Source organism: Poromitra crassiceps (genome assembly GCF_964638095.1).
Source record: "Poromitra crassiceps genome assembly, chromosome: 10".
Taxonomy (NCBI): domain Eukaryota; kingdom Metazoa; phylum Chordata; class Actinopteri; order Beryciformes; family Melamphaidae; genus Poromitra; species Poromitra crassiceps.
Genome location: NC_139631.1, coordinates 11,161,743 through 11,183,160, shown reverse-complemented (window position 1 = coordinate 11,183,160; position 21,418 = coordinate 11,161,743). Strand labels below are relative to the sequence as shown.

At 43.3% G+C, this 21,418-nt stretch overlaps 2 protein-coding genes across 7 annotated transcripts in view; both read left to right on the top strand.

Annotated features, from left to right (window-relative positions):
- The window catches only part of pdlim5a (PDZ and LIM domain 5a), a 95,822-nt gene extending 86,676 nt beyond the window's left edge, over nucleotides 1-9,146 (top strand). For all 6 annotated transcript variants that reach the window (XM_083644784.1, XM_083644783.1, XM_083644781.1 and 3 more), the window contains 3 exons: nucleotides 4,489-4,609; nucleotides 6,340-6,455; nucleotides 6,810-9,146. In XM_083644784.1, the coding sequence (XP_083500910.1) occupies nucleotides 4,489-4,609; nucleotides 6,340-6,455; nucleotides 6,810-6,899 (327 nt within the window). In that variant the 3' untranslated portion in view covers nucleotides 6,900-9,146. The remainder of the gene's footprint in view (nucleotides 1-4,488; nucleotides 4,610-6,339; nucleotides 6,456-6,809) is intronic.
- Nucleotides 9,147-17,698: 8,552 nt separating this feature from the next.
- On the top strand, nucleotides 17,699-19,506 carry LOC310784249 (dendritic cell-specific transmembrane protein-like; the record flags this gene model as incomplete). The annotated part of the gene is made up of 2 exons (XM_083645267.1): nucleotides 17,699-18,718; nucleotides 19,138-19,506. The coding sequence occupies 2 exons, from the start codon at nucleotides 17,699-17,701 to the stop codon at nucleotides 19,504-19,506; spliced, it is 1,389 nt and encodes a 462-aa protein (XP_083501393.1).
- Between the last annotated feature and the right edge of the window lie 1,912 nt (nucleotides 19,507-21,418).

The window sequence follows — 21,418 nt, the reverse complement described above, 5'->3', positions numbered from 1 at the left end:
ATGATGAGTACACGAGTCACAACATGTGAGTGTTTTGGTGCTGTTGGAATGTTTATTTTTGGTGACTGAACGGGGGTAGGCACCTATACCGTTCTCTACCTTTGTAGTTAGCAGGAGCGGCAAAATCCCAAAATGTTGCCATGTTCCTTTAAGTAAGACTGTGTGTGTGTGTGTGTGTGTGTGTGTGTGTGTGTGTGTGTGTGTGTGTGTGTGTGTGTGTGTGTGTGTGTGTGCGCGCGCGTGCGTGCGTGCGTGCGTGTGTGTGTGTGTAGTATCAGGACAGGTGTCAAGCTCACATCAGGCTGCTCTTGTCATTCAACAGAATGTAATCAACAGTTATCATTAATTTTATTCTCCGTGAAAGAGATTTCATCCTTTTCTGCAATGCAAAAGATTACGATGACGACAAGTTAGTTTATGTTATGGCTGGAGAGCAGGAAAACATCTGAAGAATGTAAGTGCTGCTATTGCTCATGCGTAGCCATATGTCTAATGATTTTGGATGAGCTCAGCTGGCCTTGACATTGTGTGTGGCCATTGTTTTGAAAGTCTGCCACCTGTTGTTTGGAGAACAGAGGTGCTACGGCACTGCTGCGGCATTCACAGCAGACAGCACATGTCTCCTGACTCTATTTGCTCAATGGATTTTTACTTTGGAATCTATTTTGATCGGTGTCAGTCAGCCCCAGCTGCTGATTGATTTCTTGTCTTCTCTTGACCTTTTTCCTAGCACATTACACCTCACCTTTATATGGTAGCTTGTTTATCAGAATTTTTGTCCTTGTAACCATCCAAGGGCGTAACTTTGGTTTGAGAAGTGGGGGGGACACAATAACCCCCCCCCCCCCCCCAGAAAAGAAAGTTGCAGGGGGGAAACCCTCCAAAAACATTTTTTCCAGTATTTCGGTATCTGGTTTATTTACAAATAAATAAATAAATAAATAAATAAATAAATAAATAAATAAATAAATAAATACATAAATAAATAAATAAATAAATAAATAAATATTAACAATACACAAACAGAGCAGACAAACAGGCTCAGACACAGGAAAAGAAGAGAAAAGAAAAGGAAATACATACTGTATTATCAACATTCAATTTTACAACGTGGTGCTACTTGCCACATGTGCTTGTAAGAGATATTGTGCATGGGATCCCATGCAAGGGGTCCATGAAAAAAATAGCCAGGCGAGTCCCCTGTCGCCCATAACCTCATCGAGGTAGGCTAGAAACGGGTCCCAGACAACTGAAAATATTTTAAGGGAGTTGGTAAATTGCTGTATTTAAGCATTGTTTGGTGATTAGCACTTCTCAAAATGTCCTTTTTTGGCATGCTTGCTGCATTTGCTGCATTGCTGCAACAACATTTCTGCATGTCCAACAAGAAGATGCAGGATAGATACATGCTGTCGCGTGTACAGGACCAATGCAGGAGAGATGGATGTTGACGGGAGCTCTGCAATATACCAACCACTGAAATTCAAGGAATGCAATAGGAGAGTTAGGCTAAGAAAGCTGGAGGCTGCCGGTGTAGCTTGAAGCCAGAGTGTCAGGAGGCCGAGATGTCGCGCCTCATAACAGCACTGACACATTCATCCCTCATGTGTTCTAACCTCTTTAGCCTCAATCCCTTTCAACCCTCCGTTTCTCACACATCCTCAACTGGCTTAGCCCTCCTTATTAACCTGTTTTCTCACTGTTTGACTCTGGCCCACCAGCCCTCCTCCACTGATCCCCTGTGCTCCCTCCTCCTCACAGTCTCAGGGTGGGAAAGAGGCGTGTCTATTTTAAGCCAGGTCATGTGGCTGCAGAAGAAGAAAGACATGTTGCAGAAGTGTGATGTGAGAAAAGGAGGGACTGATGGAAAGGCTGAGCATTTTTAATGCATTTGAAATGGATACATTTTGATGGCAGAGGGATAGAGTGGACAATAGTAAGTAATGCTAGATAGCAACATAGTATCCTACCAGGGGTTATGTGCCTTGCTCAAGGGCACACACACACACGTAGTGTACTGTAGTGTATACTATCCACTGATATTTTGTAAGGCTTAACAGTAAGCTGTCAGTTCACAGTCTAGCACTTAGGATCAGTCACAGAATCAGTCCAGATCAGATAATGTTCCACTTCATGGACTATAGATAAGAATAACGCAGCTTCCCTACAAAGTGCAGTACAAGTGCAAAACCTGATTCACTTTCTATGAACAAAACAATAAAGCAACACTTTCTGTGGTTGCATTTTTCTGTAAATAAATCGTCCTTTCCACAGTTATCAAACAGCAGCGTGACTTTTATTTCTTTTCTTGAATTGTCAAATATTTTCTCATTTCATTTCATTTATTTAATGTGACTCATTGACCATGATCACATGGTATGGAGCACAAACAAAACATACAAAAACAATATACAATGGCACACGGCATGGCTAGTGCATGTCATTTGAACAAAGGCAGGACATTCTTCAAAAAGGCACCTAATTTACACATTACTTTTTGTCTGTCTGATTGTAGTAGCAAAATCAGTTTAAACATAGATGGACGAGTTAAATAATATCTGGGTAAATATAACTGTCTGAAATTCAAAATAATTACATTCTTACATTCAAACAAAACATGATACTCGTCTCCCACACAGTTGTCACTACAGAGATTACAGATCCTCATACTTCTATGCAGTCCTTTATATCTGCCAACAACCTTGGGGATTCTGGTGTTATTAACCCTGAAGTTACAAATTGCATGTCTATGCCTCTGGTTTACATACAGCAGATAATTTTCCAGTTTAAGTTCTTTTTTGAATTCTACGTACAAGTCACATGACGTCATACTTTTGAGCTCACTTTGCCATTTCTGCATAAACTGATCCTTAAGACTTTGCTCAACAGTTAACTTCAACCAGTCAATGTTGTTGCACTGCTGTGTAAGCCAGAGGTAAGACAAGCCACAGTCATCCAAAATCTGTTTGACACGCACGACCCACGGCGAGGCATAGACGCCAGAGTTGTGCAAGTCAAGCAGGCAGTTGTACATAATACGGCTAAGTTTGTTCTCCTTAACATAATGACTCCTCTCTTGAAGTTTGCACAGAGGTTTGCTATCTTGGTAGCATTTTGTGAAATCTAGATAATTAAATTATTAAAAGCATGCAGTTGTTTGAAAAATGTGAAAAGGCTATGGGCAATTAACATACTGTAAATTTCACATATATTATAATAGGGTTTTTCACTTGTACTGCATTTTGTAGGCATGACCCATTTGAAACATTGCACCATTCTTATCTTATCTGTCCGTCCAAGATATTAAACCAGCATTTTCTCAGTTACTGGGTCTCTGCTATAGAGAACCGCAGGATGGCAGGAATGAGTCCAGGAGACCTGGATGTTAGCACTTCCTGTTCTTCAAGTCATAAAAGTGGTCCTCATTTGTGAAGATTATTTTGCTGAATACAAATTTTCATTAAAGTCCCTGGAAACCAGAAATACATTTTTATTATTTAGCATTTTGAGTTCATCACATCACAGGAACCTATGTTAATAAGCCACCAGCCAAATTTGAACGATGATGAACGTCGCAAAGTATATAAATTTAGGTTTGACAGTCATGACAAAAGTCATGAGAATCAATTAGATTTTAGACTGTCTTTTCTCCTGCTGACTGTGTGGGCGTGTCCCGTGTGTGTGCATGCAGGACTGCAGGTCTCCTCTGAGAGAGAGAGAGAGCGAGAGAGAGAGGGAGGGAAACAGAGAGAGAGAGAGAAGGAGAGAGAGAGAGAAGGAAAGAGAGATGGAGTGTGTGTGTGTGTGTGTGTGTGTGTGTGTGTGTGTGTGTGTGTGTGTGTGTGTGTGTGTGTGTGTGTGTGTGTGTGTGTGTATGTGTGTGTTCGCTCGTTGCTCGGCGCATACTGACAGAGATGAAGAGAGACTCTGCCGCTACGAGTGCACAGCGCTACTGTGTGTGTGTGTGTGTGTGTGTGTGTGTGCGCGCATGCGTGCGTGCGTGCATGTGTGTGATTCGATTAAATCTTATGACGTGATAAGATCATACATTTTAGCACCGACCGCACCGCTCTCTTCAGTGAGGAAGTGGAAATCCAGACCTTGTAGAAAAGTGGCGATTTTGGGGGTTTGGGTTGAAACTAATGTCTCCTACTTTCTGAGGCACACAATTACTCACATAAGACCCTAAATTTAATAGTTAGAAGGTTTTTGTGGATTTTGGTTTCCAGGGACTTTAAGTTTTGTTAACCTTATTTCATGCATTTAATGATGAATGAACAGCAATTACATGTCAAACATATCGTGGGCATTTGTGAGGTTGACAATACAAAAATCCCATTGACTTTTACACGTAGGAACCAGGAAGTGCAGGGACTTCTGGCTAAGCCTACAAAAATACCTCATCACTGCGATACTCTACATGTATAAGAATCCAACACACAGAGATCAATGTCCCTAAATAACCCCATTATTTGTGTTCTCAACCAGGAAGAGATAAATGCCCTGAAACAGACGTGGCATGTCCACTGCTTCTTGTGTGCTTGCTGTCAGCAGCCAATCAGAAACAAAACCTTCCACCTGGAGGACGGAGAGCCATACTGTGAACAAGGTGAGTGACAATGACTGTGAACAATGTCCTGATTGCCCGGGAGTCTGGGTAGTGCAGCAGTAGATTCCCTGCCTACAAACACGATTGGTAGGCAGGTACCGTGTTACCTCCGGGTTGGTCGGGCGTCCATACAGGCACAATTAGCCATGTCTGCGGGTGGGAAGCAGGTCCTGGTTGCAGCACTAGCGCCTCCTCTGGTCGGTCATTCGGGGGAGGGGAACTGGGGGGAATAGCGTGATCCTCCCACACACTACATCCTGATGGTGAAACTCCTCACTTTCAAGTGGAAAAAAGTGTCTGCCAACTTCACATGTATCAGAGGGAGCATGTGCTAGTCTACAACTCTCCCCAGATCGGCAGAGGGGGTGGAGCAATAAGGAAGCTATAGGCAGGGGGAATTGGAAGGAATTAGGGGATCTATGGAGGGAAGGAAGGACACAAATAGGCTTCTGGGTCGTCTCACTGACTTTTTAATTTAGGCACCAAAATAATCAAAACTATAGGCTACTGTACAACTACATGCACCCCTGCTGCAGGAATCAGCATCCCCTCTTTCAGGGATGAGTCCCAACAGTAGTGTTCATGTGTGTGCATCTCTGGTCATCTGGATCAATTCAGAGGGTTTATCCAAGTGTGCATACTGAGACAGAAGGTGATTATCAAATCCAAGAATTCCAAGAATGTTCTTCCCAACTCATCTTGGAGAGCCCGATGTTCTCGTGACGGTAAGCACAGAGAGGCTTTCTTGCAGTTTGAGATGGACTGTGTGCTTGACATCAGACGCGCAATCAATTCAGACACACCGCTGTTCATTTTCCCAGCTGTATCAAGTGCAGACTACAGCACAGTGTGGACGTGATGTGTTGATCTACAGCACAGTGTGGACATGATGTGTTGATCTACAGCACAGTGTCAGGGCCGGTTCCAGAACAAGATGACTAGGGATGCATCCTAGATAGGAAGGGGTGCACATGCATGGGCCGACCTGTTTGACATGTTATTTTACAAAAAAGAATGCATTTTACCATCATTTCAAGTAGAATGATACCAGCCAAGCAAGAATATTTCAAGTGTTTCAAGTGCTTTACTGAAATATTTGGACCATATAATGATAATACAATTATCTCAATCTTAAAAGGTTACATATAGTTGCCAAAAAGCCATAAATTCACATCAAAGAACAAAGAAAAACAACAATTATAATTCAAGTTTAAACAGTAAGTGTGCAGCTGCAGCATTTATTTATATAAAAAAAAAAAAAAAAAAAACACTCTTTTCAACTGAGCATGCAGACAATTAAAATAAGGGTGCAATGCGTGCTTTTGCACCCCTGTAAAACCGGGCCTGCACAGTGTGGACGTGATGTGTTAATCTCGCAATGAATCTCAAAACTTCCTGTTGATTCCTGTTAGTCAAGTCACCATCCGGTGCATCCTCAGTTGGCAAGTAAATGTACGGTATCTGATCCATCCTCCTTCCGAGCATTCCTTTGTTTTGGAATTTGTGCTTCGGCGGTTAGATATTACATAAAATGTGTCATGGAGGACACAAGAATATGCAAGAATCCATACTTTCAAAGAGTCAGATATATCATTTAAATATGACACCATAACAAACAATCATATTTAGTGTTTTGTTAATCTGCAGACTCTCCGCCCTCCACAGCTCTACTAACTGCCATGGCTCATGGTTGGTGTATTTGATGTCTAATCCCTGTGTCTCTTATATAGACTTCTACAGTTTGTTTGGGACTGGTTGCCATGGCTGTGAGTTCCCCATCGAGGCCGGAGACAAGTTCGTGGAGGCCCTCGGATACACCTGGCATGACACCTGCTTTGTCTGCGCGGTAAGTGCAGGTCATAGCATACAGCATACTAAAGTGTCCTGCAGAAGCTCCAAGTAGTGTAACTTCTCACTAACTGAGAAAGTTTCTTTTTAACACTATTTTTTGTACCTTTTTTTATTTTATTATCCCAGAGTCAAATGTTTCCTACACAAGGGGATCATTTTCACATTGTTTTCCAGTATAGCAAAAACAAACCTACATGTTGTCCCCTCTGAATGATACATAACATTGTGTTCTCTTCGGGCCAATCAGTAACAGTAATTAAAAATATCATAATGTGCAGAGAAATTGGAGAGTATTTCAAAAGTAATCCTCATAGATGATCAGAGTGCTTCTGCTTCTCCCCCCCCCCAGGTGTGCTGCACCTCTCTGGAAGGCCAGACCTTCTTCTCCAAGAAAGACAAACCTCTTTGCAAGAAACACGCTCACACACTGAAGATATGAACCTGCTGGACTCTTCTTTGACTTCTTTGACTCTTTCAAACTTTTTCAGCCCAGGACCCAATGTTCCCCCACACATTTATTTTACTCTTGGTGGGTGGAAAGGGCACTTAAACAGTAATTAGTCCACGAAAAGACTCAAAAATACTAAAACTCATACTCGTAAAGCAATATAAATCAAATTCTCCCAAGCAGGGTGGTGGCTCCTCGGTGGTAAGGGAAACACTGCCAGGGCTCAAAAAGTAAATTTAGCCTTGTCCTGGGACCCAGGCCCACTTAAAGAAAAACATACATGTACTCTTGTCATGTGAAGCCCACCAGAAACAGGCATGTGACCTATAGTTTAAGAAAGACTTTACTTTTAGAGCCTCATATTCTGGATTTATAGAGCCTGCTGTGTTTTTTTCTTTTCTTTTCTTTTCTTTTTGTCTTTCTTCTTAATCTGTGAGATAAAGATATTGACTGAGTTTCTCAAAAGCTTATTTTGTTTTATTTTCTATTGTAACCAAATGTCCAAAGAGGATCTTGGTAACCAGTCCTGTTAAATGACACCTTACTCAGTTCTATAGTTACGGTTAATTAGACAGTAAGATAATATGTGTGAAATTTAAATTGTTATTCAAGCCATAGAACGGTAACAGAACGGTGGGAAAGAGGGATATTGGATAGCGGTTTTCTATCTGATTTCGAGTGTTTATTTTTCTCGAGCTGTAACCAAATCTAACAATCTTACCAGCAGCTGTTGGGTCAGGTTCAAGAGAATAATGGACCAATTTGTAGCCATTCAATTTTCTGTGTCAAACTTTGTTATATTTTGTTACTGTGCCATTACTAATAGTTTCAGAGTTAAAATACTTTTTGGCAAACTGGGCCCTGGCCACTTCCTTTGCTGTCTACATACAGCAAAGCCACATTCTGGTCTGCGATGAAAAGATTAGCCTGCAGTTAAAGTTTCTCAGAAAACTAATGCTGTGCTTATACTACATGTAGGTGTTTTACTATACAGGTGGGCTGGAAGTCTGCATGGTCATGTGACATGGCGAGCTGTCAGTCCTTGATCAGTACTTAAATTTAAACTTTTTCTGTACTTTTGTGTGTGAAATGTATGTATTTTATTTTTTGTTTGTTGTATGAAATGAGTAAGTAGGGTATGGTCTTCATATTACGGAGGACAGAAACAGCCATAACTCGAAATCAATCAATCAATCTATCTATCTATTAATACATTCTAAATCACATAAATGTAAAAAAAGAAATGCTTAGGAATCTGAAAATAATAAAAATATATAAATGAATAGCAGTGTAAATGAACACAATTAGTAATACCAATGCATTATCAAGAAAATGTACCTACATGTATTTCCCTATTTATTTGTTTCTGTATTTCTCTCTTCCCTGCTGAGGCTGTGTCAAACACATGTGGGTTTGTTTTTAACACACTGTGGAGATCAATGTCATGGTGGATTGATCAATTGGATTTGCCTTACTTGGCTGAATACAAAACAACTTTATGGAGTCAGTGTAGTTTGATTCCTACGTCTGAGTGTTGGAAACGACTGACACATGTTATTGGCATATTATCGAGCAGGAAATAAATAAATAAGTAGGGAAATGAGGAAATGTATTGTTCATTTTTCTTCATTAAGCATTGTTTCGCTCAGTTCTTTGTTGAATTATGTACACTTGTAGTTTTTTCCATTATTGACAGATGCCTCTGCATATTATTTGATATATTTATTTATTTTTGTATTCATTAATAGATTAATTTATTTCTGATTATGGCCAATTCTGTCCTCCATTTTCCAATAGATTCATTAAATGAGTGGCCCTGCAGATAAGATAATTAGATGTCAGAGATGGACACTCATCCTTACGTAGTAAACTAGAGGGGAGAAATGTCTATCTGCTATAATGTGTTGTGCGTGACTGAGCTTTTCAATCCTTCAGGGATTGGTGTTGGAGTTTCTTCCCGTTTAACTTGGCCACCCACAAACCCTCTCACTGCTTTTAGCATGTGTTTATTAGCTGATTGTTTCTCTTCACTATGGTAGAAGATAGACACATGGCCACAAAACTCCCTGTTAACATTATTTTACACATACATCTAAAAGCAAGCAGATGTTATAGGGGCGAAAAAAACAACAGTGAGTAAGGAGAATGCCTACAGTAGCACTCCACTTCTAAAACCATGAATTTCACGCTCGATTAAACTCTTAGAATTGGTCTGAGTTGTTGAATAAATTGATACCTGTAGACAAATGTCTTGTCTTTCCTTCATGTTTGCTGTCTTTTTCTACAAGTGTGTAATTGATACAATCTCACCATACAATACTTACAGTATTGTTGCTTGGAGAAACCACAGTGTTGTTTGCCAGCCACTTGTAGTGCAGTAGAGTCTGAGAAAGGCAGTGTGAAATGCAGATTTCAATCCATATCTTCACTGAGAAGATGTCACGAGAGAGGGGGAGAGAGAAGTGAACTAGATACTGTAGGGGGAGAGAATCTCTGAAAAGCATAAAATGGCAATTTGGGTCAAATCCAATGTTGACAACATTTGCCTTTGACAACAATCTCTGCCCTTATCAGCAATACAGCACCACGTATTTCCACATCTTCCACACAATCTCTAGTGGGCTGCCAGCACTACACACACACACACACACACACACACATGGTCCAACACACACACACACACACACACACACACACACACACACACACACACACACAGTGTAAATGTAAGTGTTGTATGTTATAAGGGGGGGCAGTTTGTGTGTGTGTGTGTGTGTGTGTGTGTGTGTGTGTGTGTGTGTGTGTGTGTGTGTGTGTGTGTGTGTGTGTGTGTGTGCGTGCGTGCGTGCGCGTGCGTGCATGCGTGTTGGGGGAACGGTGGCTTGAATCAGTCCTATGTCACATGTCCTGATTACTGACTTTTTCACACATTTCTTTAGTTACATTCCTGACCTACACCAGTGTTTTTTCCCCATAGAAAACTGAATGGGATTTGAGTCTCCATACAACAGGGTGTCCCACTTGAAGGTGTGTAACTTGGTGACGTGCTAACCTGCAAGGCAGCTGGATTCAGAGTACGGGTGGTACGGGTATGGTGGTGCAGTGGTAAGCGCTGTCGCCTCACAGCTTGAAGGTCCTGGGTTCGATTCTGTGTGGAGTTTGCATGTTCTCCCCGTACCCCCCAGGGGGTTCCTCCGTACATAACCCCCCACTAAAAACATGCAGAAGATCGTCATCCGACCAGTGACGACAACATCTGAAGTTGGTCCAATGAAGGTCCCCGGGCGCTGGAAAGAAATAGCGACCACTGCTCCTGGCCTGCCCCCTGGAGGAAAGGACACGCCTGGATGGGTCAAATGCAGAGGACATATTTCACCGGCCACCGTCAGCATGAGTGTGTGTAGTGGCCGCATGCATGTGTTGTAGTGTGTTCGTGTGACAATAAAGACGGGCTGCCGTCTGCCTGAAATCATGTTTAATCGTGTTTCAGTGACGCGCTTCTCTCCAGTCGCAAAGGTCACTCCAATCGCAGCTAAAATAGAGGGTAAACATTGCATTTCCTAATAAGCTCTTCACAATAAAAGGTCTGTTAGCTTGTCAGTGGAAAGCTTTTATTATTAAGCAGCAGCAGCAACAGGAATGTTTTCATCAGCTCAGCAGTAAAATACCACGGCTCCGAATCCAACAGATTCAGATGAAAGAATGAGGAAACGGTCAAATAAAGCAGATATGGCGTGTCCAGGCCAATTTGACTGGGGTGGCCCAGGTGGGGCGCAGACTCAAGGGTGGCACTGAGTGCAGCATTCAGGAAGAATGTACACTACTAGACAGCTTTTCCCTTGCCAACATTTTTGCCTAACTTTGGAGTGTTATTTAGCCCCCTTCCCAACCAGCTAGCATGACATGGCTGGTAGCCATGGATACCTTGGTCTTCTAGTTTAATATGGATCTTCATTCTCAGCCCACTACAGCCTCTGAAAGACAGTAATGTCGGCCACAGACACCAGAACCCTCAGGATTTGGGGTGGCACCTGGGGTGGCCAATCAGATTTCACGGGTGGCCAGTGCCACACCGGCCACTCCCTAGAAGCGCCCCTGAAGTGCAAACCAAAACACTCGTGTGAACTTCAAACCAGAGATTCAGTTACTGTACGAGCTAAAGTACTGAGAGCTGAACAGAGGCTTTTAAAAAACGCCTTTCTCTCTGCTCTCTCCACTCCAGCACAGAGACATAAGAGTTTTGCAGCGCTTTGGCACCACTCCGAAGTAGGTCCATCTCGAGCGTGGCACGGTATAGACCCTTCTCACGGGGGCCATTTTGTGTCGAGAAGCCAGGGTAAACACAGGTGCAAGCAAAACACTAATGAGGGTTTCCAACTTCCATGATTGGAATTTGGAAACCCTCATTAGTGTTTTGCTTGCACCTGTGTTTCCCCTGGCTTCTCGACACAAAATGGCCCCCGTGAGAAGGGCCTATTGCGAAATGGTATGGAGAAAAAATATAATGGAAATGTGTATTTGCTGCAGAGCCAGCTCGGCGAGCTGCAGGGTGGGCGAGCCTATAGGAATCGAGCGTGCGAGATGCCTAGTGTCATAAGAAATAGGAAGAATACAGTAGTTTTGAAACCAACTGTTCCATTATTAGAAAAGGAGAACAAAGTAGGCTAATGTGCTTGTTTCAGCAAAAATCCTTGCAAAACTTCTGTGGAAAGAAGAATTTGTTTTTACTGGAAATGCTCTAATAGAAAAATTTGACATGTTATTTTACTAAAAATAATGCATTTTACCATCATTTCAAGTAGAATGATGCCAGCCAATCAAGAATAAGTGTTTCAAGTGCTTTACTGAAATATTTGGACCATATAATGATAATACAATTATCTCAACCTTAAAAGGTTACATATAGGTGCCAAAAAGCCATGAATTCACATCAAAGAACAAAGAAAAACAACAATTATAATTCAAGTTTAAACAGTAAGTGTGCAGCTGCAGCATTTATTAAAAAAATAAATAAAAATAAAAAAAAACTTTTTTTTTACCACTCTTTTCAACTGAGCATGCAGACAATTAAAATAAGGGTGCAATGCGTGCTTTTGCACCCCTGTAAAACCGGGTTTGACCGCTGGATTAATGCATGTAAGGCTAATGAGTTCGCAACGCTCAGGGATTTGTTGCTTTTGTAGCAGTTTATGTTTAGTGTCCCCAGGGAGTTGGAGATGTATCTCAATGAGCGAGAGCTAGTGAGTTCGCGGCGTGCAGCAGAGCTGGCGGACGGTTATGAGGTGGCTCATGGTGGACGGTTAGGTGGGTTCATAGGGAGGAAGCGTCCCTTTGAGGAGCCGCAGGATGTCAGGCTGCAGGTAGGATGGCCGCCTGATACTGGCGCGTGGAGACCCCAACCCTCGCGAGGGGGTGGTCCTTTCCAACCGTATGGGCCTCCCAGGGGACCTCCGCAGGCCAGGCCAGGTGGTCCATTCCTGCCTTTTGGACGGCGTCCTGCGGATGTCAGTGAGATCCGGTGTTACCGCTGTAACAAGCTGGGACACAAAAAGGACCAATGTCCGAGTGGGAAGCCTGTGGGGTTAGTGGCACTGAGGCAGGATGGGGTGAGTAACCTACCGAGTTGTGCACGGGGGTTCATCTCCCATGGTACAGTGGCAGACACAGAGGAGTGCCATGTGAGGGGTGGCCCAGAGGCACCAGTAAGTATACTCAGAGACACGGGACCAATGCAGACACTGCTGCGTAAAGGAGTGGTGGAACTGTCAGGAGACACGTTCACAGGCCAGTTTGCTGTGGTCCGAGGTGTATGTGGGGGCACTGAACGGGTGCCTCTCCATTGTGTCTACTTGGACTCGGACCTCATGTGCGGGTACATCACAGTGGCCGTGATGCAGACTCTTCCCTGGGGGACAGTAGATCTAGTCCTGGGGAATGACGCAGCGGGCATGAGGGTTTTCCCAGAGGCCTGTGATCCACTGCCGGTGGGGTCTCCTGAGAGGGAGCTCCTGGAGGCAGAATACCCTGCGCTAGTGTCAGTGGGTTACTCACGCTCAGGCGAGGGCAGTGGTCAGTGAGCGTGGTGAGGAACCTGCGATAGTGGAAACTGAGGAGGTTTCCGTAACGCAGATGGAGCCCGAGGGGGATGTTTTTGCAGAGGGTCAGCTCTAGGTTTGGAGGAACTGTTCACGGAGGCACCGGGGCCTGTGAGTGAAGAGGGGGTTGAGGCTGAAGTAGGTGGAGAGTCCTCTGTTCTGGTTGGGCCTGAGTCTGTACTCCTAAATCATCAGAGCTTGGTGGAGGAGCAGCAGAGGCAGGGCCGGTTCCAGAACAAGATGACTAAGGGTGCATCCTAGATAGGAAGGGGTGCAGATGCCCGGCCGAAGAAAAATTTGACATGTTATTTTACTAAAAATAATGCATTTGACCATCATTTCAACTAGAATGATACCACCCAAGCAAGAATATTTCAAGTGTTTCAAGTGCTTTACTGTAATATTTGGACCATATAATGATAATACAATTATCTCAACCTTAAAAGGTTACATATAGGTGCCAAAAAGCCATAAAATCACATCAAAGAACAAAGAAAAACAACAACTATAATTCAAGTTTAAACAGTAAGTGTGCAGCTGTAGCATTTATTTAAAAAAAAAAAATTTTTTTTTTTTTTTTTTTTTTTTTTTTTTTTTAACTTTTCAACTGAGCATGCAGACAATTAAAATAAGGGTGCAATGCATGCTTTTGCACCCCCGTAGAACCGGGCCTGAGCAGAGGGATCCGTCCCTGGGTCAGGCGATTGTGGAGGCGACTAGAGCAAGTTGCAGTCGGTCATTTTATGAGTGTTATAGAATGGAATTTCACCACTCCTCATCCGCTATATGATCATTATAACAGCTTATATAAACCAAATGAATTGAAACGAAGAGTCCAGGAAGTGTCTTATAAAAGTATATTTAAAGCCATAACATTCTCCTATAAACTGCATTATAGGAGTGACTGAATCTCAATGTACCATCTGATCAATGTACAGAGTCCAAATATAAAAAAAGAAAAAACACGATTTCAGACACCAGCCCATCTTTATTGTCACACGAACACACTACAACACATGCATGCGGCCACAACACACACTCATGCTGACGGTGGCCGGTGAAATATGTCCTCTGCATTTGACCCATCCAGGCTTGTCCTTTCCTCCGGGGGGCAGGCCAGGAGCAGTGGTCGCTTTTTCTTTCCAGCGCCCGGGGACCATCATTGGACCATCATTGGACCAACTTCAGATGTTGTCGTCACTGGTCGGATGACGATCTTCTGCATGTTTTTAGTGGGGGGTTATGTACGGAGGAACCCCCTGGGGGGTACGGGGAGAACATGCAAACTCCACAGAGAAAGGCCCTTTCGACGAGATAGCCCACCTGGGCAGTGGGCACTGAAGATATGGGGGGGTCACAACTCCAGCGCCCACAGCGTCCCAGGCGAGAATCGAACTCAGGACCTTTTGGCTGTGAGGCGACAGCGCTACCGACTGCGCCACCGTACCCCCCCTTCAGTGATGACTGACAGTTTGACATACGCTTTATACTGCAAAGGAAGGCAGAGAGAAACAGAGAGAGGAGGGGTGATGACTTGACTTGGAGCCTACAGGGCTCCTGTCTGTATTAGCAAGTGTTCCTGTCTCATGGCCATTGTCATGCTGAGCCCTCTGAAGGCCAGAGCAAAGGGGAGAAATCTCCTGCTTGATAAGCTAGTTATGTGTCTTTGCATAGTGCAAATATCCATTTGTGAGATGTCTTATGACTAATGACTCATAGCATTAATTATGTGTATGCAATTATAGGTTATAACTTATTGATTAGGAAATGCGAATGGAACTTCAATTTTCTACCACAATGAGGGATGGCATGCTCTTCAGGAAGTGGAGGCCACCGGCATGGCCGGCAGATGTCGAGGGCGGTTTAGTAGAGCAGGTGGTATTGCCCGAACGTTACCGACAGGAGGTAATGCGCCTGGGTCATGATTCACCGCTCGGTGGGCATCTGGCTGCACAGAAAACCTGAGAGAAGATTGTACGTCACTTTTACTGGCCTCGTATATGGAAAGACGTAAAGAGGTATTGTCGAGCATGTCCGACTTGTCAGGTGGTGGGGAAGTCTGGGAGGCTCCCACCTGTTGCGCCGTTGCTTAGCGGTGGAGACAGAACCGTTTGCCCACCTAATAATTGATTGTGTGGGACCGCTACCGAAGTCCAAGAATTCATATTTGCTCATGATCTTAGATGCAGAGCCACCCGGTACCCAGAGGCAATTCCTTTGAGGAGTATGCGGGCAAAGGTAATAGTGGAGCATCTGCAAAAGTTCTTTGCATGGGCTGGCGTTCCGCGTACGATTCAGTCGGATCGGGGGACAAACTTTACATCATGTTTGTTCAGACAGGCGATGGCTGGGTGGAATATTACCACCAAATATTCCTCAGCTTACCATCCACAGTCGCAGGGAGCCATAGAGATGTTTCACAGTACCTTAAAGGGCATGATTCGAACGTTTGTGGTGGCACAGCCAGGGGAGTGGGATGAGGCCATCCTCTTTTTCTTGTTTGCGGTTCGTGAGGCTCCATCTGAGTCATTGGGGTTTAGCCCTTTTGAGTTGATTTTTAGTCATCAAGTGAGGGGCCCGCTGAGTATGTTCAAGGAGATGGTGGTTGAACGGCAAGAGCCTGGTGGGACTGAGCAGTATGTGTCCACTTTCCGCATGAGCCTGAAGTTAGCGTGTGAAGTAGCAGGACGTAACATGACTGGAGCTAAAGTTAAGATCGGTAGGCTCGGTATGATGAGAAGGCTGTAAGGAGATCTTTTGATCCAGGGAGAAAAGCTAGAGGATGAGAACTGGCTGACGCGAGATTCCGCACAGTTAACGCGAGAGTGTTTCGGTGGAGTTTAGTGCTGCAACCGTATAATCTCCACGTTAAACACATCTCTGGCAAGGAAAGTAAGGTTGCAGATGCCCTGTCTGGAGGCTAGGAGATGTCTGATTCACAGAAGGAAAGGGACTTTGATCTTGCTCTAGTGAGTAGTGTATGACTCTTCTTCTTTATTTAGGACGGGAGAAGGAGTGCTGGTTTTAAAAGTTACGAAATAACGTTTTCGAACTTAGAATCACCGAAAATAACCCGTATTATATATATTTATGTAAAATATTGGTGTAAAATGGAAATAGGTATGAGTTTGGAAAGCGGTAGAGAGAAAAAGAAAACAAATCTTTTGGTGTAAACTCGGAAATTAAATGTAATTATTAAAGGTGATGGATAATAATTTTTGTGACGCTACGTTTTTTTTGTATTTTTGCTCTTTTTATAGGGGTGGGGGTATGTCACAGGTGTGATGGTCAGGTACCCCCTGGTTAGTTGTGTCATGTGAGCACCGGGTTAAACAGGAGGTGGGAGTGGCTTAGAGTTAGTTTATATGACGTGGCATTTCTGGTGCGCTCTCTTAGCTGGTGATTGAAGAAAGCCACGGATTCTCTGTTGCCCCATTCTCTAGTCGTTTTCCCTCTATTTTCACGTATGGGTGTGACTGTGTGTGTGAGATACTTTTGTAAAAGCGTCCCTAATCTACCGAACGGGAGCTGCTGATAGCCAGCTTCCATACCGAGGCGTGGGCTGTCCCGTGAAACTCTACAGCCTCTACAGCTCTACAGCCTGCTGTCCGAGGCCTACTCCTGGGTTTTCAGGTAGGCCAGCTCCGTTTATTGACTTGATGTGGGATAACCTGTTGCTCAGTCAATTCTATCGTCGTTGTAGCGAGTCTGGTTCAGTTAGACACAAGCTTGATTCTATTTTGAGAACCGACAACGTTACACTTTGTGTTTGGTTTTCTGCAATATTTTGCAATAAAAGTCAGGAAATTAAAGGAGTATGTCCATGAGAGTTTAATATTAAGAAATAAAGGCCTCTACTCTAATATAGGCCTGCTTCCAACAAAGGCCCGGGGCTCTCTGCGGCTCAGTAAATAAAGGCCCCCGGTCACTATTAGAGGATTTACGGTACTCAAGTACTCAAGCGTCATGACCAGTGTTCATTTTGACAGCGAATATTGATCATATTCTTTTGACTAGAATGCCATTTAGTTTTAGTCATATTTCAGTCATCTGTTTTTTGTTTTGTTTTTTGTCTAGTTTTAGTTGACTAAACATCATCAAATTTTTGTCGATTTAGTTGAGTAAACTCTAACGGGCTTAGTTAAAGTGTAATGTACTGTATGATTTAAAAGTTTCTCTAGAATTTCCAAACTCATTGGAAAGATCTATTAATCTGTTATTATGGAATGGTATTAAGGTTTGAAGATGCAATACAGACACAGATTTAACTCTTTAACTTCTTCTTCTCTTCTGATTGGATCTCTTCCCAATTCGTCCTTCCCCAACATTTTTGTCTAGTTTTTATTCCTATTTTTTGTTTCAGTTCATGATTGAGATTCCGAGAAGCCATGTAGAGTTCTTGTTTTAGCTGTATTTAAGGAATCACAGCATGCTGCTCACAGCAGAACAGATGTCACGCTCCATCAAGCAATATCAGGTTCGTAGCCAACTTTGTGTTTCATGACCTGACAGCTGATTTTTGATGATTTTGACTTTAAAATGTAGTTTGTTATTTTAGTTTTGGCAGTAAGGTTTAGAGAGAAACATATTGTTAAAAGAAATTATAACTCTCCCTTTCTTGTTGTCAATATGGTTTTGTGCTTTTCATTGTGTTTTCCCACAATAGGCTATATCTGTCAACAGTGCAGTACAGTGATGGGAGCCTTGTGCATTGCGCTTGCTGTGGATGTATACACGACAGGCAACAGGGTTGGCTGGAGGAGACGTGTCCTGCTCCTCCTCACCTGCAGCCTGTTCGGCCTCCTCCTCAGCTCCCTGCTCCTCCTCTATCTCCTCTTCTATCTGAGGTATGGCACAGCAGTGGCCGGAGGGGTCGCGGGCTGCTTTGGGACACTGCTGACTGTCGCTCTTCTCTTATCAAAGCGAGTGCGGTGCGTAGCGCTTCTATTTTTCATCTCCATCTTCATGAAGAACAGTCGGAACCTGCTCCTGACCACTGGGACCAGTTTAGTGATCCTGAAAAACATCCGCAACATGCTGAAGAACCTCACCGGCCTGGCCAGGAGCATGATTTGCACCCTGAATGCAAAGAAACTAACCATCAATGCACCACTTCTTGAATACCAATCCATGGTGGAGTGGATCAACTTTAAGATCGAGGAGCTCCCAAAAGTGTTTTTTGTGCATGTTAAGCCTACGCTCAGTGTTTGGTCCGATGTTGTTGGTTTAGAGCCATCTAGAGAGAAACTCGACGATGCAGAGCGGAAGCTGAATGAAACGGCAGCCCACATGCAGGCCGTTGTGAAGACGCTGATGTCCATCACTGACAGACTGTTTCCCGCCATCACGCTCCTCTTACTGATGACATTCATAGTGCTGCACACAAAGAAATACTGCCGTGACTTGAAGTTTAAAAACAGGTTCATAAGCAGCCAGTTTGTTTGTTTTGATGAGCAGCAGAAGGCGGCTGGAAGGCCTCACGTCCTCCCCCTCACACCAGAAGAAGGAAAGCTGTACAGCTCCATCCCGTCCGCCCGGCCCACCGCCCGAGAAGGGAAAGCTATGCTGAAATTTGGCATTCCAGTTTTCTCCTATTTAGTTGCCTGGGTCATAATTATAAGTGTGGATGCCTTGTTGTATTGTTTTGTTTCTATAGTATCAGCACAGCTGACAGAGCTGAAACCAATCTCTGTCTACATCATGATGACCATGAACGTAAGTATGTTTGTGAATTCATACACTGCAAAAAAGTCATTTTATCATTATTAACCTTCAATAATCCTATTTTTTTTCTTAAACTAAGATAAATAGTTACGATAAACAAATTTTCTGTCAATGGAGTGAGATAATGTAACTCCACTTGTTTGCAGTTTCACAATTTTTCTAGAAATGAATGTCTTTATGTTGAAACCAGTCAGAATAAGACATATCACTGTTATTTAGAAAATTATACTTGATTCTACAAAATTCTTGGAACAAATTGATCTGCATTTGAAACAAGTGAAATCTAACGGCATTGTCAGGTTGTTTTCACTGTATAGTCACTGATAAATTACAGCATTTATTTCAATCTGATCATCGATCACACAGTCACCCAATTATAATTATGCTTATCCCACCATTTGTGTTTACAGACCGAGATCAGTGTTTTTGAGGCTATAGATGTCGGAAATCCAGAAGAAAATCATTATTTTCACTACTACATGGACCTGTTTGAGGAGAAGTGCCTGCCTAAGCCTGAGCTGCAGCTGCTCTATAACTCTGTAGCTCCCTTGGCTGCCATCTTGATTGGCCTGCTCATTATGGGCATGATGGCCTCCAAGCTCACCCAGCTCAGGCTGATGGTCTGTGAGCGATTCTTCTCTGCCTCTGCAGAGGAGAGGGTGCAGTACCTCCATGCCAAAATCCTGAGGAAGAGATCCAAGAGCAAATACATCAACAAATCCAGGGTTCGAGTTATGTGGGGGCCCAGTGGGGCTGCTGAGCTCCCAAGGAGAGTCTGAGACCCCATGAACACATGCACCTGTGGGGGTCTAACATACATAGCAACAACCATGCATTTTTCAATGTAATTATTATTCATGTTAACGAGATAAATAGGCTAAAAAAAGTTTCAGTTTTCCAAAAAGAACGAAGCACCATATTATCTTGTTGCAAACGACTGTATGGCTGCACTTCAACACCTTGGATAGTGCCATTTGTTGTGTGGGGTGCGAAAATGGGCTGCTGTAGTATCTAGTAGGCTATATTATGCTCAAACAACATTGAACATGTCCAGGTCAGGCTGTGTTTGGGCGTCTGGCTTAATAGGTAAAGTGCTAGCCTTCCAGTCTGAGGACTGGGGTTTGATTCTTGGTCAAGCCACACATGTTTTTAACAAATTACGTTCCAAAGATTGCTTATTAGGGTTTTGGAAAGTACAACAATTTGGTTAGGGTTAGGGTGTGAGTTTGGTCGTGGTGAAATAAGAAAGCCCTAACCCTAACCTTAACTCTTTTTTTACTTGCCTAACCCATGCCATACCATATAACCAACATCCTTCAAACAAAAATAAAAATGCAATGGAACGTGTTTGAAGAGTTGTGTGGCGTAATGCCTTTCTGGCAGGAAGCTAACTTCTCCCATGTGCGAGGAACGTGCGCATCCAAATATGATGCTTCTGCAATAATGATGTTCAAAGTTTATGCTTGAAATTAGCTTGTTAGGCAAATGTAAATAGAAGTTGATGCCTATGAATGAATTTCTTTCAAAGCCTTTCCATCAAGACAAAGTGCGGCTGCTTTAAAGAATCCATAAAATATAGAGCATTGAGTTGTTTAACACTTTTCACTTTTTTGGTCACTGCATAATTCCATTTGTGTTATTTCATAGTTTTGATGTTACAGTATTATACTATGTGGAGGAAAATAATAAAGAAAAAACTTTGTCCAAACTTTTGTGTTATGTGCTTTAGTGTGCTATGGAAGTATAGTCTTTTTTGGTCCTTTGCCACATGTCATCCCCTCTCTCTCCCCCCACCTTTCCTGTCTGCCTACTGTCCTATCTAAAAGGCAAAATGCCCCCAAAATAAGCCCCACTTTCTAACAGAATGCACCAAAACACGGTTTTGGCATATACAGCTAATTTCACCTTTCATAACAACTGCAGGGGGGATGTTTAAAGTCAAATGTTGTATGTAATTCCAACCTCGACAAGCGTTCTATTCATTTTTTACAAGTCGTAACTCTTGAACGCATCATTAAGTAGAAGAGTTGTGATTCTTTAAAGCCATTCAAAACAGTGACCACTTTTTGACAACTCTCCTCCTGATTCTCCTCTGTGGCATTAATCATCCGCCATACCCCAGGCAATTTTTGGAGGAGCAGACGATTTTCTCCTTTCGTGAGTAGCCTGCGTGTGTGTGTGTGTGTGTGTGTGTGTGTGTGTGTGTGTGTGTGTGTGTGTGTGTGTGTGTGTGTGTGTGTGTGTGTGTGTGTGTGTGTGTGTGTGTGTGTGTGTGTGTGTGTGTGTGTGTGTGTGTGTGTGTGTGTGTGTGTGTGCGCGTGCGTGTGCGTGTGTGTGTGAGAGAGACAGAGAGAGGGAGAGAGGAGAGAGAGAGAGAGAGAGAGAGAGAGAGGGAGAGAGAGAGAGAGAGAGAGAGAGAGAGAGAGAGAGAGAGAGAGAGAGAGAGAGAGAGGGAGAGAGAGAGGGAGGGAGGGAGGGAGAGAGGGAGGGACACACGCTAAACTCCGGTGTAGAAAACAAAACACTGCTGCGACCGACTCGCATCCAGGTGCTGCTGACTCCGTTTGTTTCATCCTCCGAAGTAAATAAAACAAGAACTTAGGTGAGTAAACTGGTCAACTAGAGCTGGAAAGTTTTAACGATCAGGTTTGCTTGCCTTGTGTTTGTTTTTTTGTCGCATGGAGGCTAGTT